The following is an 18,597-nucleotide window of genomic DNA, read 5'->3' as shown; positions in this document are numbered from 1 at the left end:
AATCGTATTCATCCAACCGTACACCGCCATGATATAACTGAAAACGGCGAAAACCTCAACTTAACAAACAAAATTCAACCAGTCTAGAAAAAACATGTTTAACGTGTTAAGCAATTCAACAATTTGTATAGCAAAAGCATGTAATATACGTGCATATTCCAATCATACTTAAGTATTTGAAAAATATCAACTAATCCAATGTACATCATTATCAAAAAAGGATTTTGATTCTTTAAATCCCTCCGATGTATCAATCAAAAACTTTAATTTCACATTTGAAACAACAATGCCCTGAGACGTATAACGGCAGAGGTCAAATGATCGCTTGTTGACATTGGGACGTATTAGAAGAACAAAAATGTCGTTTGGTGATCTTTGATCATGACAGAGGTAAATGTTTCGTTAGGTGGTCTTTGGTCAGCATCAACAAAAATCCATTCGGTCCTTTGGTGATCTTGACCTCACAAGCACGCGTCGAGTAATGACGTCATATCCACATAAAACGCTTGTCAAGATGATATATCTCTAACGCTCATTACAAAAAGACGAGATTTAGTTGATTTTTTTGTTTTGTGTAATTTCATCATGCCTCAAACAGTTGCAGTTCTTATACTTCGGTAAGCTTACGACCATTTAGTAATAAAACTGGAATAACATTTAAGCGTTTTCTCGTTTGCCTACTTTAATCGCAGTTTAATTTGATTTATGATATTACAAGGTTAAATTAAATTTACACATACATGTATGAATAAATATGTTAGGTTAGGGTGTCCTTAAACCGGTTTAAACCCCCCTTGCTAAGTTTCATAAGGCGGTAATCCCAGTCTTATTAATTGGTGTTTGTATCTATCCTGTGTTATGTCCTGTGTCTACGTGCTGATCAAAATTATATACTGCTGATGCAACTGACGTTTCAATTTACTTATTGATTGTCCCAATACGTTTTCCAAACCTTTACATCGTTTCACATATGCCTGAATGGACAGGAATTATAAAATGCAGAAACGCAATTTTGTTCGTTGAGACCGCCTGTATTCCGACGAATTGATTTCCACAAGATTACATCAAATACGCATGAAAAACTTCCGTTAACTCGTGTTCTTATAAAGGAGCCCTAGTCCGCGCATGGCTCTAAATTGGACATGACTTCCAATTTAACTAATCATATTATTCCATGTTTGTTATCATGCATACGTTCGTATTCTGCCATTATATATTTAGCAAATCTGCCTTCAATTTCAACGCAGAAATGACATTTGTTATATCAGCATTAAATATCACCGTGTACTACATTTTACAATTGAAATTTGAACGCATTTCAATAAATGAGAACACTTACATTTTGAATTATTAATGATAGTTTGCATTTGTCTTAACAATTTTTCAAATTTAAACTAGCTGCGAAATTGAATGCATAACAAAAAATATATATTAAAAGTTGCCTTTGTTGTGCGTTTTATGACGTCAATTCTATTAAATGCGATTGTCTATTTTTAATAATTTATATATGGAAATGCGCTTCAATGAAGATTTACATCCTGTTTGCGATGGAAGATGTTTTGATAAACTTTACATACATGTTTGCAATTATTAATACATAGCTTTTCATGTCAAAACATTTTGTTCTGTGCACTGTTTTGTTATTGGCAATTTAAACATCTACCATCATATCTTCAATAATTCTTTTTTAAACCACTACAATTGCAACTCTGTACGTATGTATGTACATCGTTCTAATATTAAAAAGCTCTTCATTTGTACATAATTATCTCTTCAACTAATGGGGAAAAGTAGCGAGTCCAATCAAATAGAAATGAATCGCGCCGAGGAAAACGGGGTTTCATGCATGTGCGTAAAATGCCGTCCCGGATTAGCCTGTGCATTTCGCACAGGCTATTCAGGGACGACACTCTCCGCTTTTATGGAATTTTTCGTCTAAAGGAGGTCTCTTTTTCCCAGAGCACACATGAATTGTGATTTCACATACATAATGTTAAAGTGCTCGTATGCCATACATCTAAGCGTATACATTTTCTCTATTGTGATCACACATCCGGTATAGTAGTTGCAAAACTATCGAACATGCAGACATGATTTACATGAAAACATTAGATTCAAAATGTTTAGCCAAGTATTTTTATTGACATGTTGACTTTTCTGCCGATTCTGCGAACGTGAACTCGTGTTCAAATGCCTTTCTGTTCGAGATATAACATGATTCTTGCATTATACTAATGACAAAACGGTCATAGCTCACAACGGACCGCTTCTATCGTCTTTATCCTGAAGTCCCATTAGTAATATGGCACCGATCGTTATTAGCGATAATGAGCGTTTTATTTCATATTCTGATAATCAATTTCCAAATGGACCATCAACACATGTGTCTTTATAAGCCATGCCGTTATGTTCGCACCAGTTTCCTTTCGACCCATTTAATGTTTTAAGAGCGTCCTCTATTTCGTGCGTTCATCTGAGCGTAAAAACTGATTGCTTTTTGATGAGCGTTAACATGAATGGATCTTTCAGAAGTGAATGGAACTTTAAGAGGTGTTTGATTTGTTTTTCATTTTGATCGAGTTATTGTCATGAAATATGCTTAAAGTGTCTCATAGTCGGGTAAAATGCTTTGAATATAAGCGCATTGTTTGGTATGCGTTGGTAGAAATGTCGATAGTGTATGCTAGTTTCCCATATATTGATGACGGTGATTTCAGCTGTGATGTACACTGGATCAGTGTACACTTCTTATCAAATTGAGCAACGTAATGATACAACAAATTCTGCTCGATATGTCAATAACAGATTATTTGAGTGACCTTGTCGTAAAAAAATAAGACAAGCACATCTTTGAGCTGGCGACATTAGTATCGCAAATACAAGATCGCCATGATCTCATTGCACCAAATCACCATATCATTGATTTGCAGTGAAGTTTAAAGAATAAAACAACTGATACAATTCTCCGACAGAAACACAGAAGCAGTGACGATATAAAATGCCTTTGGCTTGTTTACAGTGCTATTCATCGGAGAGCTACACTTTGCAAAGAATAAGAGCTATAGCAAATCAATAATATAATGTTTTGATACTAAAAGTTCACCACAATCGTTCCTATTTAATTTATTTGTTATCGAAATAGTAAAATGTTTCATGTGTTGTTGCTTGGGAGAGGCTACTGTGACACATGCAATGAATTGGATTGTAACCATCAGGAACAAAACAAATATTGATGAAAAAGATCAAATAAATTGCTCTTATGTCACACTAATAATATGATAACGTCAGCGACTCACGGATAATTGTTTTTTATTAATGGTATTGTTTATTGGTGGTGGTTTTAATAAGGAGAGACATAGATATTTCATCGCTTAGCTTGGAGTGTTCAAGAGAATTATACTTTTTCAGCTGCTCGCATTTTTACATCCATAATTTTTTGGAACAGATAAATAAATCTGACTTTGTTTTTACCTTTAAAATTCATCAAAAATGAATATAAAGAGCGATAGTTTGAACGGTTGCTGCCACTTTAGCAAACAGACGATTTCCATTATCGTATCTGTTTTTGTGTTTCTAGATCTTTGAATTACCGTTGCATTGATGTGCAATGAAGTATAAAGAATAAAATAACTAATGCAAGTTTCCGACAAAAGCACAGATCCATTGACCATGTACTCAAACTGTATGTAATGCTATTAATTTGAGCGGTGTGTCGCGACAGGAACAATAGCTTGGTAAATAGAAATTCTGAAAATCAATATCAAGCACTGATACTGAAACTTACCTTCTCAATTCCACATTGAATTTATTCGCTGATTGAAATATTGACAAAGTCGTCTGCATTGTTTTCCGGGCGAGGCTAATGTGACTGGTACAATGGGCCGGAAATGACGGTCACGAGTAGAATATTATTAATCAAAGAGATCAATTAAACCGCTATTTTGCCAGACTGGTAATATACTAACCTCAAACAATTCTCGGTTAATTCTTTTTGTAAAAACTATTATTTATGGGCCACTGATTAAATAAGGAAACAACTGTTAACTAGTTGTTTAGTCGATTAGATGGGATAGTTCGATTGCCGATCTCATATTGCTGTCATAAGTTGTTGCTATATATATACACATTTTTTTTTAACTCTGTCTTAAATGTAATCTTCCATGAATCCATGTGCAGCATGCTTGTTCCGGGTAGCGTAGAGGTTAGTACACGTACGCGCTTCTCGCCTGGGCGGTCCGGATTTAAAGGTCAATTTTAACACTTTTGGAAACTTTATAATAATTAAAGATAATTGTTTGAGATGCGGAATAAAACTATTTGCAACAATTAAGCGCTACGCCTTATGCCATAAATCACCAGCTAAATTGTCCAATAACGCACCTTTTTTATAAAAGTTGGACTATCTATCTCCCTGGCTGTGACGTCATACATGTACATCCGCTATTTTTTAACAGCGTTAATTATGCCGAGACGATGAACTGAATTGCTATTACATCAATACTTTTATGTAAAATTATGGACTTTTCTGACGATTCTGATCATTATGAAGATGAACTGCATGAAATTAGACCGTATATGTACAGTACACGCCATTGTATCGATTTAAAAAATCCCATTTAGACCAGACTCCTTTTCCCAAAATGGCTGGAAAAAGCCCTAAAATGTTCGTTATTAGATTTTTCATCATCTATCTAAATTATTGTATTATTTCTTTGTAAATAAATGAAAGTGAAAGAAATCGTATTGTTGTTACACATAATTAAACTTACAACAATAATTCTAATCATTTGCACCCATCGATGTAATTACATCGATGCTCTAACTGTTCGTCGCGCATGTTTTGTCTAGATCGTAATCGTTTCCACTTATGCATAGTGCAAATGTTATGTATAATAAAATTTCAGAAGACAGAAAACACACTACCGTGTTTTTCGGGGGTAAAAGACGCAACTTTTTTGCGAAGCGTCTTATTTATGGATGATAATGAAAAACATAATATCCTTATTTTTGCCCCCAAAAAATGCGCGTGTGATAATCATTAACGGTAATTTGCCTCTGAATAACCCCCATGTCACTATCAATCGATCATTTAATTGGTTTATTGCAGTTTTATGGCTCGTTATACCTACCACACTAATCCTTATGTGTACTCCTTCACGATAAAATCGTGGTCAGTTACTGATGATAGCAACCGGGTGTAATCTGGATCCGGTGTAATCCTGGAAATCGTGCTTTTCATGCACTATATTATCAAAAATATTTTTCGACACGAAAAGCTTTTAAAAAAATTAATATTTAATTCATGACAAGTATATTAAAAATATATATGTTTTGTTGAATTCCCCAATAAGGCTCGAACTACTGACATGTACCCCGGGTACTCATAAGTATACTTACATGTACCCTGGTACGGTAAATATACTTAAACGTACCCGGTCGATATTAGACCGTACCCGATTTGTATTCCCGCCAAAAAATCCGATCTCTTAAAACGCGCTACCGATAACAGTGAAAGGTATTGTTTATCTTAAACAAACTTCTCTTTAAAAAAACGTGGTTTTATTATGAGTTTCGATAATATAGAGGCCATTTAACAGAAAATTTACAAAAATGTGACCATAACTAATTTAAAAAAATAGCCGACAACGACTGATTTAGAGTTCAAATTCCCGGGTACATTTTAGTATATTTACCGTACCCGGGGTACAAATAATTATACTTAAGAGTACCCGGGGTACATGTAAGTAGTACCCGAGCTGACAATGACCAATCGAGTCCCTATACGAATAACAATTAGTATTCCGAAACACACTTCTGATGTTAGCCCGCCGTTTACAAATTCTTGCGTCAAATATACAGTCGGGATTGTTAGCAGATATAAACGGAATATGTCTTCTTTCCCAAATTTCAACATGTATTTCACACACATGCACATGACAGTGTTTTTTTTTAGACGCCGATGATAAAAGGAAACCGTGATCGCACCTAGATGTAGGCTCCCGCACCTGAATTAGGCTAGCCTGAATTAGTGATATTTTCGTGTTGTTTATGCTTTTCTCAGTTTGTAGCCACGACGAACCCATAATTGATTTTATTTTAATAATTGCATCATAATTATATGTCTACATGTCGAATTTTATATTGAAACATTAGGCTGCGACCATTTTGATTTTACGGCATTTTGTTTCATTTCACACTCCATGCAGTTCTCAGATCATAATCTCTGCGATTCATTACTCTAACTTGTTAGTTTCTGACCACGCGTGCTACTGAAAATAGCCATCGGGATTGTGTTTAATGGCCCAAACAAGCACACAGTGGCTTCGACCCGTGTTTTTGATTCCTAAATGTAAGATAAGCACGTGCACTATTAAGTATTATGTTGGTCAGTACAAGCGTTCTACCGAAAACCGCAGACAGCCCCTTTTTTATTGCCCAATCAAGCCCTGAACATCCAATATCCTGTGTAGACACACAAACTTTGGATAAGCACGTGTCGTCTGTCAAAACAATGATTTTTATAGATCAGTAAACATATCGAAGTAGCTCACACAGTGAATTCCCGTATACCGGTATTATCTCGGAAACGAGACTTGCTTAAACATTTAATATAACGATATTTATTGTCAAAATTATTTCTAAAAACAAATGAGAACCATCCTACATACACCATACACAGACGACACAAAGTATAAATAATTTGACAATTTAAATACAAACAAATGTTTAAATACCGAAACAACTTGTACATGTTATGATACCTAAATATAAAGTATGTTGTTATTTAGTCGTTGCAAAAGAATATGAATTGTACACGATAATTTCTTTTTGTGCAATCAGTATACAGTGCAATACAAATGTATGCAATTGAATGTAATTGTTCAATAATGCACGAACTACAAGAGTGTAACGATAACGATACAGCGTGTTTGATTTTTATTTTATTCAAAAGAATAGTCAATGGCGAGATACCCCGGTACTTAAGTTGAAATTCACTACGAAACTTTTAATCGATATTTCATCATATCATTATATGGAAACATATGCCGAAATTCGTTTGATACTTTAGAAAAACATGGAGAAAGGTTGTGTTTATGAATTTGAGCACTGTTTCGTCAATATTTACCAGAATTTAATGTTAAAAATGGATATCGGCCGAATTAGGAATAGTCATTGTTTTGATAGATGACAGTCGATGGTAATTGTATGGAATATGCAGATAAGCTGAAGAAATGTTAACACAATCGCGCAGAAGTAAATATATCAGCGTATTATCTGTATCTGTTTCTAATTTTCGTTAATTTTAAAATTATTCAACATGTGCTATAGTATACAATAAATATTTGTAAATATTTTTACTCGAGTAATCGCCGCGTGTAAAGACGCGGCGTGATTCTGCGGATCGATGCCGAGGCAGAAACAGACGCGGCTGTTTTTATTTGCAAAAAAACAACAGTTTGTGTTTGGAAACATGGCTAGCACGACCGATTTTAGTGCACCAAATCTTCAGTTTTTATCTTTTAAGAGGACGCAAAAATGTTTGTTCAGCTGTGACGTCACAAAACAGGGGAGATAAGCGAATCAACGCTTTGCGAGTTACGATCATAACAGTCAACAAAATCATGTTTTTCAGGTTAAACACAACATGCAAACGTTATTTTCCCGATAATTTAATCATATTTTAATGTAAATAGAGTTTAATATATTGACTTTGGATTTTCTTTGAAATTGACCTTTAATTCCCCCTCCCGGAAGCATGTGAGTTTTGCTTGGTGGTAAACATACCGGACTAGTGGGGTTTCCTCCTGGTACTCAGGCTCCCCCATCCTCCCCACAAATCAAGACCAACCCGAATTGAAGATCTTTTAATTACAGCTACAATTCGAAATGCGTCCCAACTTTCGTGAGCCTAAATTAATTAGGTAAAATAACACTCGGGGTCCACACATAATGCAACCTCTGGCGCAGAATGTTCTTAGAACTTTGAAATACACTAAAAAAATCAGATTCATCAGTGTCAGTTTTCCGACCGATGATCTCTAAGAAAAGCTCCGCCGAATGTTCCTGTGGAGGAAGGTAACTACAGCTTGGGTTAAGCTAACTTCGGCCCCGTTCTGGAAACACTGGGCATACTCCATGTACGTAAAGTGTCATCCCAGGTAAGTCCGCACAGGAAACACTGGGCATAATCCATGTACGTAAAGTGTCATCCCAGGTTAGTCCGCACTGGAAACACTGGGCATAATCCATGTACGTAAAGTGTCATCCCAGGTTAGTCCGCACTGGAAACACTGGGCATAATCCATGTACGTAAAGTGTCATCCCAGGTTAGTCCGCACTGGAAACACTGGGCATAATCCACGTACGTAAAGTGTCATCCCAGGTTAGTCCGCACTGGAAACACTGGGCATAATCCACGTACGTAAAGTGTCATCCCAGGTTAGTCCGCACTGAAAACACTGGGCATAATCCATGTACGTAAAGTGTCATCCCAGGTTAGTCCGCACTGAAAACACTGGGCATAATCCATGTACGTAAAGTGTCATCCCAGGTTAGTCCGCACTGGAAACACTGGGCATAATCCATGTACGTAAAGTGTCATCCCAGGTTAGTCCGCACTGGAAACACTGGGCATAATCCATGTACGTAAAGTGTCATCCCAGGTTAGTCCGCACTGGAAACACTGGGCATAATCCACGTACGTAAAGTGTCATCCCAGGTTAGTCCGCACTGAAAACACTGGGCATAATCCATGTACGTAAAGTGTCATCCCAGGTTATTCCGCACTGAAAACACTGGGCATAATCCATGTACGTAAAGTGTCATCCCAGGTTAGTCCGCACTGGAAACACTGGGCATAATCCATGTACGTAAAGTGTCATCCCAGGTTAGTCCGCACTGGAAACACTGGGCATAATCCATGTACTTAAATTGTCATCCCAGGTTAGTCCGCACTGAAAACACTGGGCATAATCCATGTACGTAAAGTGTCATCCCAGGTTAGTCCGCACTGGAAACACTGGGCATAATCCATGTACGTAAAGTGTCATCCCAGGTTAGTCCGCACTGGAAACACTGGGCATACTCCATGTACGTAAAGTGTCATCCCAGGTTAGTCCGCACTGGAAACACTGGGCATAATCCATGAACGTAAAATGTCATCCCAGGTTAGTCCGCACAAGATAATCAGCGAAGACACTAACCGCCTAAACTGGATTTTTCTACCGAAGAGACTTCTTTAAACGAAGCATTCAATAAAATCAAAAAAGTGTCATTCCTGATTAGCCTTGGAAGTCGATCCGTAATAATTGTATGTTTGAATGTGGATATTGTTTTAATTGTGTGTTTATGCACTTCACGTGCATACATTTGTTGGGATTACATTCGGGGCCAGTGGGATCAAGGTAGATGACATTAAAAAGTGTTTCCACTTAATAAAATGAGTTTGGATGGAGTTGTTGTGATATATTTGTGTTTGTATTTTTTTTCAACTGACAACTAATTTGCAATTGTATTTGGGGCCAGTTTAATTAATGTCACTATAACTAAAAAATATATGTCGCTCGATAGCTTTAGTCTTGATGGGCGTAATTGGCTGTAATCGTTTGCCTGAGTTCCCTATATGCAGGCCTTTAACAATGTTCATTCACGTAAATTAATTGGTAACAGTTGCAAAATGTAATGTATTGGCATTTTAACATTTCTTGTTATACACATCATAAGACGACGTCATCGACGTGAGGTCAACGTGTGTACCGCAATTCCCCTGCGGTGGCCTTTTTGTTTCTGTTGCGGTTGTGCGACCAACGCAAGATAGTCGCACGTTGACATTTTGTGTTTTCGGCGCTCAAAGCCCGAGTAAAGAAATGTGCAATGGACGATGTGTGCCTCGCTACGGTGTTCTTACCAAGAGTGTTTGACGCGCGACAGACGCGACCACTTTTAATGTTGAAAATGCGTGTCATAGCTGAGATATAGCCCTAAAAGTTATATCATAAAAAAACAAAGAAGGGCAATAACTCTTATTTAAGAGAGTGTTGGGTTATGTTTTGTGTGCATGGCATTTCTCATCATTGATATTAATACACCCATGAACATTCATGTTGATACCAAATATAGTTTCTGAGATAGAGCCCTGGAAAGTTTGTGATATATGGACAGACGGACGGACTGACGGACGGACCATGCCAAATGTATATCCCTCTGCCTTTGCGTAGGATAAAATGAATATTTTTTCTATTTCTTTTTCTTTCCGCTATTATTTTATATTCCGTGCGAATTCTGGTCATTGTCCAATAGCATTCCTCAAAAGCAATCTCGGGTATTTCAATCGACCAATCAAAGAGTACCTCTTACAGCGGCCTTGGTTACCTCTTCAATATGGCGGATTGAAAAGTTGCCAAAACAATGTCTAGATAAGAATTGATAGAAAACAATGTTTACGCCATTGTTTCATTCAAAACAATAGTGCTTATATTTGTGGCTTATAATTCACTATTATTTACTCCGTCTAAAGAAAGCCAGAAGTGACGTATCCATCTAGATTCAACTCGTATTCTGTGTAAACTTTAAGAAAATGGTGAGTGTGTTTTTTTGTTAAAGTTAAATATACACAAAATTGGTTTAGATTTTTTAGAACCTCACAATCCGCAGAGAGAGGCCCATCTTGTAGTTAAAATTTTACTTGTCTTTCGAATTAACTCACTGTTTATGATATTGTATAACAACATGTCGGCAAATCCTGCATTTTAATGAGACTTGGTGCATTCAAAGCAGTGATAAAATAAATTCATACATGCCAGACGTCCCGATTTTGACAGGACAGTCCTGCTTTTGGGTGTTTGTCCCAGCATCCCGATGTGACTGAATTTGTCCAGACATTCGTAAAAAACTACGTACATTCTATAAGTTCACAAGACAAATTACAATTTACTATACAATCTCCATCTGGGTTAAAATTAATCCCTTTATTGCCCACTGTTAACAAACCATATCTACTAGTCTATTGCACAAGTGTTGTTTTATCAGCAAAGTATTGATATTATCGGGCATTCACACCATGGTGTTTTTATGATTGGGATCGCTTATTGCTAGCGATAGTACATCATAGTGAATTAAAAGCAGGCTGCTTTTGTATTTAATTGCTCAGATCAAGTCCAAAGGTACTATTACACAGTATTCTGAATATTATACCACTTGAGGCTAAAATACAAGTCAAAACACCAATTTTGTATGTAAAACAAATTGCTTGCTGACCGATACACATTGGTGTTTCACATAAATTTACTTTCGTTGTCTACTGATTTTTAAAAAATAGTATGTACCATACATGCCATACGTCCCGATCTCGCTTTTGGGCCCTTTGTCCCGCCGTCCCGCCATGAGACGATTTGTCCCGACATTCGTAAAAAACGATGTAAGGTGTATAGGTTCCCAATAAAATTCGCTATTCAAGCTCTGTTTCGCTAACACTTAACACCGCTAATCCCTTTATTGCCCACAATTAACAATCCGATTCTACTTATCGTGTGTACCAGTGTTGTTTATGACACCTTATCCGCAATGTATCGGCTAATTATTGATTTCATCAGGCATTCACACCATGGTGGTCTTCAAGACAGTGGTCGCTTATTGCTATCGATAGTTTTATTATAATGAAATAAATGTTGAAAATGTGTTTATTTTGTATTTGTTTGAAACGGTTTACAAAACAATTGTTTTGTAAAATTAACGCTACGTCATAAATGAGTCTTTTACATTCAATGTTTAGTTCCAATATAGCGGGATATTTCGAATGTGCAATATACCAAAATCGCAACAAACAGTCCAATAAGTGATACCCATCCTGTCTAGTGTAATTGTAATAAAAACAACGAGGTGCTATGCATGACAGTTTGACCCTACTCCAACTAAGCTAAAAACAACGAGGTGCTATGCATGACAGTTTGACCCTACTCCAATTAAGCCGCGACAATTGACAAGTAACAAACTGCGCATGGACACATGCTTAAAAACAACGTGTTGTTATTCATGACAGTTTGACACTACCCCAATACAGCGCCTGACAATTCACAATTCAGTTTAATCTGTGTATATAAGAAGAAAACAAAATACGGAAATGTGTACGGCCGCGCATTCCGTGTGTAACTAATGTAACTGTTCGGTAGATAGTGTACTGTAACCCGTACTTTCAGTCAACTGGATAGCCTCCCCTGCGTTAATGTTTGCCATGGAAATTAATATAATGAGTATTGTTGTCGTAATGTTCTAGATTTTGTACTCTTAAACAGATGAATATTATCTTCGTTGTTTGCTATTGTCTTATTAAATAACACTGTTATTGTTATGTTTTAGATTTCATGCTTCATATCAGATGTTTTATGTCTTGAATAAAAGTATCAAGAGTTTTTGTTAGTAATATACTGACTATAGTAAAGGTGGAATGATAGATCGTTTTAGGTGTCCTGCTTTTTGGTCAAATGTCCCGACAATTTTTTATGGAATGTCCCGCTTTGGACCTAAAAAATTATGGCATGTATGGTATGTACATATTACATCAATCTAAATTTAGACTTAATTGATGATTGGTTGAATAAAAACAGTGCTCGATGTGCGCACATCGCATTTCACGATTTACATTTGCCTCTGTCCCAAATGGATGTTAAATAGGGGCATGCCCCAGATTTCACGTTATGGAGTCATCCGCATAGTGCACATGTGTGTTTACTTCTGGAAAATAGAGAACCTTTTTTGTTCACAAATTTTGTTAACACATTATTTGTCATTATTGGGCAGAAAGTATGAGATTGTGTAAGACATATACTGATTTCTGACTACAGTAAAGGTGGCATAATTTATGGTTTTAGGTGTCCTGCTTTTTGGTCAAATATACCGACTTTTTTAAATGGAATGTCCCAATTTGGACCTGAAAAATTCTGGCATGATGCATTGCCAAATTTATTTTTTAACATTGTGAAGTTATGTTAGACAGCCAGACTGAAAATCAGACAATCACATGGACTGTAAAATGACACTATTCTCAAATTAGTGCTTGGCATCAGTCATTTTGAAGAGTCTGGATTTATGATAAATGAATGTAACCTGAAATGGCGCGTCATGGTTTTGAATGTCAATGTCAATGTTCTTTCTTCTTTTAGAGCAGTACCAGGGACTCCCCAGGTGTTAGTTCACCAGCTATGGAATCAACAGTGTCTGATGATACACCGGTAATAAACTAATAAACATTTGTTGACTTGATATTTAAAATTCTTTATTACTTGGATAATTTAATAATTCAGCTTACCGTAGGTTTCCACGTATAGCGCGCAGTGTTTTACCTCCAAAATTCAAATTAAAAAGCTGGTGCGCGCTATACATTGATACAACGCCATCCTGGCTGCTAGATTGGTAAAAAATATGTTGTGTAATCGTAAATAATCAAAATAGCCGCCATGTTTTTTTCCAGAAAACTACCACCCTATAATCGTACAGACTGAGGGGCCATTGTCGAAACAACTGGTAGATATGAATGCGGTAGAAGAAGTTTTGGTAAAAAATAAATATGTTTGAATAAACTTGCGGACATTTCTTTGTTTGTGTTTACACTTCTTAATTGATGAATTCCGATGGGGATTGTTGTCGACATTCCGGAGAGCAGGCAAGGGTAGGTGCGAACGAGGTCTTTTTTGCATGTACGGTATGTGTGAAAGGGGGTCATTTTTCACTTCGTAATTGGCAGATGTTATTGAGTAATATGTGCCACGACTTGTTAAGACGCTAATTGACATTTGAGACACTAATTGACACTTGAGAACGTGAAGATATGCAAATGCATTTTGTGTGTATAAATATTGAATGTTGAACAGTGGTGTACCTCAACAACTGTATCCCCGTCTCCCATGCCACATTCAAATTTACCGGTAATGCCCATGCTTTCCCCGAGGAAAAATCACACAATGTACACTATTCTTATTTTCTCACGTTTTCCGAAATGCACGTGGACTGTTAATCTTTTGCTAGAAAATTACAAAATTGTAAAAAAAAAGTATAGTGCTATGCAACCCATGCTCCTAATCATAATGACGCTTCCTATTTTGAATGCTTAATTAAGCTTTCCAATGCCCCTGATTATTGGATTGTGCAATAGTAAAATGGCGGCCATTTTCAGTCCGATTAGGTGGTTTTATTGTCTTTAAATATTTTTTTTCTCCATTTTTGCATTTAAAAAAAAGCCTGCGCGCTATACACGGGTGCGCGCTATACGTGGAAACCTACGGTAACTCACCGGAAATTTACTGGAAGTACTTTTTACTTTATATTTTTTAAATTTATTTCATACTTTGATTAATTAATATTTCAGCTTAACTCACTGGAATTTTTTCAATTTTGCAACTTATAATCCTAGTAGGCTCTTGACTTTAATGAATAAGAATAGTAATTAAAAATTAAAGATGTCCGTCGTGAAAAATACATATGATAGAACACTGAGCAAAATAATGATCTAGATGTTTATAGCGGGGAAATGCAGCCCTTTTCTGTAACTCTTGCTGTAGATACATGAAATTTGTGCGAATACGCTATTGGGAATGGCACTTGTTCAGGTTCCAACTAAAAGGAAAATTTATCCAAAGAAATGGACTTAAGATTTTTGTAAAATTACAGACATAAGACCTATGCACAGTCATTTCCTCTAATGTCCTCCTTTATAAAGAAACAATAATAATTAGACTAAGTATTTTTTTCATTCAAGCAATCATTTCTGTCAAAGATTTATATAAAATGTATTTTAATTATATTTATATCTAGTAGTTAAGCAGTGAGCTATTCAATAAAGCATTCATTAGGAATAGAAGTTTGTTCACTGATAAAAAAGGAGACTTTTTCCCTGCTTTCTTAGCAGCACCGTGCTCATTTAAGCGTCAATCTGGGAAAATGTGGGTAACTGCTTATGCGCAAAGTGTCCTCCCAGATTATTACGTGCATACCGCACATGCTAATCAGGGAATGTACTATCCGCTTTTTTTGTATTTTTCGTTTAAAGGAAATCTTTTCTTAACAAAAATCCAGTCTCAGCAGAAATTGTTGCCTTGATTAGTCTGTTCGGACCGCTCAGGCTATTTGGGTCGATACTTTACACACATGCTTTAAGCTAGGTTTTCCCAGAGCTTGACTCATATATTTGTTAACAATATTTAAGAATGATGTGTATAAAGGCTGCTCAGCTTTATGAAAGTATTCAAATGTAAAGTCTGTATACTTTAGACACATGCTTAAGCCCATATTTCTCATTTTGGGACTATTCCATTAATTATCCCTTGTCATAGGCGGAGCGATATTGTTTTTGCGTTGTCCGTCGTTCCGTCAGTCTTTCCGTCCTTCCGTCCGTCCGGCACATTTGTGTCCGGAGCCATATCTTGGAAGTGCTTTGGCGGATTTCAATGAAACTAGGTATGAGTATATATATGGATAAGAGGATGATGCAGGCCTAATGGCATTGTACACCATCTGTTAATAACAGATTTATTGCCCATTGTATCTTGGAAAAATGCATTTTTGTGTCTGGAGCTATATCTTGGAAGTGCTTTGGCGGATTTCATTGAAACTAGGTATGAGTATATATATGGATAAGAGGATGATGCACGCCAAATGGCATTGTACACCATTGGATAATAAAGGAGTTATGGTCCTTTGTATCTTGAAATAATGCTTTTTTGAGTGTCAAATATAACACTTTTGTGTCCAGAAGCATATTGGCGGGGGATATCAATTCAACGAATTTGCTTGTTGTTTAGGTTGCCAGCCCAAGGGAGGGGCCTTTCGACCAGTCCCAGTCACAGAAGCTTGAGGGCGTCACACAGATACATGCGGCTGCTGTGAACGGGGACAAGGCCTGGCTTGCAAGAGTCATAACGGGTAAGTTATTAAAATGTTTGTTTGAAAGCCGTTACCACTAGACCATGAGGATGGTCAAAAATGAGACAATATGGCCTTGTTTTGGGAAATACTGGAATAATTGCATGTGCTTAAAGTGTTGTCCCAGTTTAAGTTTTGAAGTCTGCTCAGGCTTGTCAGAGACAACATTTAACTGGATTTTCAATTAGAAGTGATGAAGATTAAGATGAAGATTGTAACAAAAATGGACAGTTTTTTCTCTAATTGCAAACTGCACAGGTCAATCTTTAACAACACTAAACTGGATTTTCAAATAGAAGTGTTTTTTTTCACTAATTGCAAACTGCACAGGCCAATCTTTAACAACACTTTACACACATGCATTGAGCCTTGTTAATGTTTTCTCAGCACAAGGCTTAATTGTATGCTGCAGGTTGACTTTTTATGTGCCGTGCTTAACGGCAGGAATAGGCAGTACAGGTTTTTAGCAATCCATACATGCCAGTCAAAATTTACCAGCGCTTATTGTAAGGTATGACACTATATAAATACAAACACTTTATGTAATGAAGTTTTGGTTGTGTATAATTTAAGCGCTTTTTCGATACAAAGTGATGTACTTTACCAAGTATTAGGCTCAACCATGTAATGCACAACCACTTTTGCAATGCCAAGATGGAGGAAATAAGTTTTCTAATAAAGAAAACTGGTACCGGGTAAATCAGACTTCAAATTGACAACCATTTGATTATTGCGAAATCAATTGATCATGTCACTGAAATATTGATCAGTATTGCTGAAGGGATAACTGTTATTATAATCAAAATATTAAAACTTCGTGTAATACACAATAAAGTACAGTATGTTTGTTAGAGTCACTACTTGAAGAAAAACTCAAATATTGTACAAGCATGCATAGGCTATTTATAATCCATTTATGAAGCTTTTCTTTTCACCCACCATCATACGTGCCTCGAAATAAACACCTATGGTATAAATATAGCTTTATTCAGTATTGTAGGGATAAAGCTGTCGCAAGTAAAGACATAGTATAATCTCATCAAAAGGCACAAAATTCAAATTTACCAAAAAAGTAGCATCAGTTTCGTTCCAAAAGCACATAATCAGCAAGTGACCAAATACATGAGCACTGAAACTGAACATTTCAGCAAAAAGGCATGTTCAAGAATATTTAGATGTGTTTTTGCAATTAAATACCAAGCAATTATAAGACCATTTATTTTCCATGCTGATGATTGCGCAACGCCATATTTCTATATGTCAGTGAGTTTGTTCGTGGTTATTTTTCCCTAATGGCACTGTACTACTACTTTTCTGAATCGGGCAAAAACATTTTGCTGATTTCTGGTGTGTGTTTCATTTAGCCAACATTGGAACTGGCCTACTGGACGCCGGGGACCAGTTCGGCCGCACACCCCTGATGTTCTGTGTGCTGGCTGACCGACTGGAGTGTGCCGAACTACTGCTGAAGGCTGGGGCGCATACCAACATGAAGGACAAAGGGGGAAGGACCGCCCTTCACTGGGCAGCACACAAGGTTTGACCCTGAACTCTATTTGCCCCTGACCTGTATTTGCCCCTGAGCTTTATTTGCCACTGAGCTTTATTTGCCACTGTGCTATATTTGACCATGAGCTATGTTTGACCCTGAGCTATAATAAACCCTGGGCCATATTTGAGCCATATTAGAAAATGAGCTATATTTGACCCTGAGCCATATTTTACCCTGAGCCATATTTGATTTTGAGCTATACTGCTGAGGGCTGGGGGCAGACTAAAATAAAGAATAAGGGGGGAAGGACAGCTCTGTTCTAGGCAGCACACAGAGTGGCTCACTGTTATCAAAAATGACTTTTGGGGACAGATAAACTTGTTTTTAATCTCAGTTCAGAAACAACAAAAAAGGATTGTGTGTTGTGGTTTTCTTATATGTTTGTGTTTCATCCAAAGGTCAACCAATGAATTTAATAAACAAATTATGTCCCACAAATAATTATGATTTAAAGGTATTTGACCCCTTGAGCAATATTTGCCCTTATCTATATTTGGCCCTGAGCTTTATTTGAACCTGTGCTATATTTGACCCTGAGCCATATTAAACTCTGAGCTATATTTTACCCCGAGCAATATTTGACCATGAGCCATATTTGATCTTGAGCTTTTCTTTTCACCCTGAGCCATATTTGACCATGAGCCGTGTTTGATTCTTAACCCTCTTCTGATTCTGAGACACAAGTCACCAAAGTTTATGACTTTGTTGCTACAACAGCTGTCATATTTGACCTTGAGCCATATTTGACCCTGGGTATATTTGACCCTGAGCTATATTTGAGCCCGAGCCGTATTTGACTGAGCCATATTTGACGATGAGTCATATTAGTTGTAACAGGGTAATGGTTGTTTAATAAAGCTGCTTTTTGTTACAGGGTAATGTTCGCCTGATTAAGCTGCTGCTATCGAAGGGTGCTGACTGCCATATGAAGGATAACGAAGGCCAGACCGCTGTACACCTGTGTACAAGACACAAGTCACCCAAGTGCATGACTCTGTTGCTACGGCAGCTGTCACCGGGGGAGATTGATGATCAGGATAGAAACAAGGTACTGCATTAGATTGTCTTAGTTAACAATAATGTAAAATTTCAGATAAAGTTTTACAAGGAAACATGATTTCTTATCCTTTGTT

The 18,597-nt window shown here is 36.8% G+C and overlaps 2 protein-coding genes and 1 long non-coding RNA gene across 7 annotated transcripts in view; 1 reads left to right on the top strand and 2 right to left on the bottom strand.

The window, feature by feature from the left end:
- LOC127848194 (uncharacterized) overlaps nt 1–18,597 on the bottom strand; it is a 124,634-nt gene that overhangs the window by 71,777 nt on the left and 34,260 nt on the right. The window lies entirely within an intron of this gene.
- Nucleotides 1–18,597, bottom strand: part of LOC127848207 (uncharacterized) — a 70,369-nt gene that overhangs the window by 24,274 nt on the left and 27,498 nt on the right. The gene's annotated exons all lie outside the window — the stretch shown is intronic.
- Nucleotides 10,373–18,597, top strand: part of LOC127848196 (inversin-like) — a 53,972-nt gene continuing 45,747 nt past the window's right edge. For all 3 annotated transcript variants that reach the window (XM_052380518.1, XM_052380517.1, XM_052380516.1), the window contains exons 1-5: nt 10,373–10,579; nt 13,158–13,226; nt 15,792–15,912; nt 17,277–17,449; nt 18,339–18,512. In XM_052380518.1, the coding sequence (XP_052236478.1) occupies nt 10,577–10,579; nt 13,158–13,226; nt 15,792–15,912; nt 17,277–17,449; nt 18,339–18,512 (540 nt within the window). In that variant the 5' untranslated portion in view covers nt 10,373–10,576. The remainder of the gene's footprint in view (nt 10,580–13,157; nt 13,227–15,791; nt 15,913–17,276; nt 17,450–18,338; nt 18,513–18,597) is intronic.

This window comes from Dreissena polymorpha, chromosome 10 (genome assembly GCF_020536995.1).
Source record: "Dreissena polymorpha isolate Duluth1 chromosome 10, UMN_Dpol_1.0, whole genome shotgun sequence".
Classification (NCBI taxonomy): domain Eukaryota; kingdom Metazoa; phylum Mollusca; class Bivalvia; order Myida; family Dreissenidae; genus Dreissena; species Dreissena polymorpha.
The sequence above is the reverse complement of the archived record's forward strand: the minus strand, read 5'-3'. Positions and strand labels throughout refer to the sequence as shown.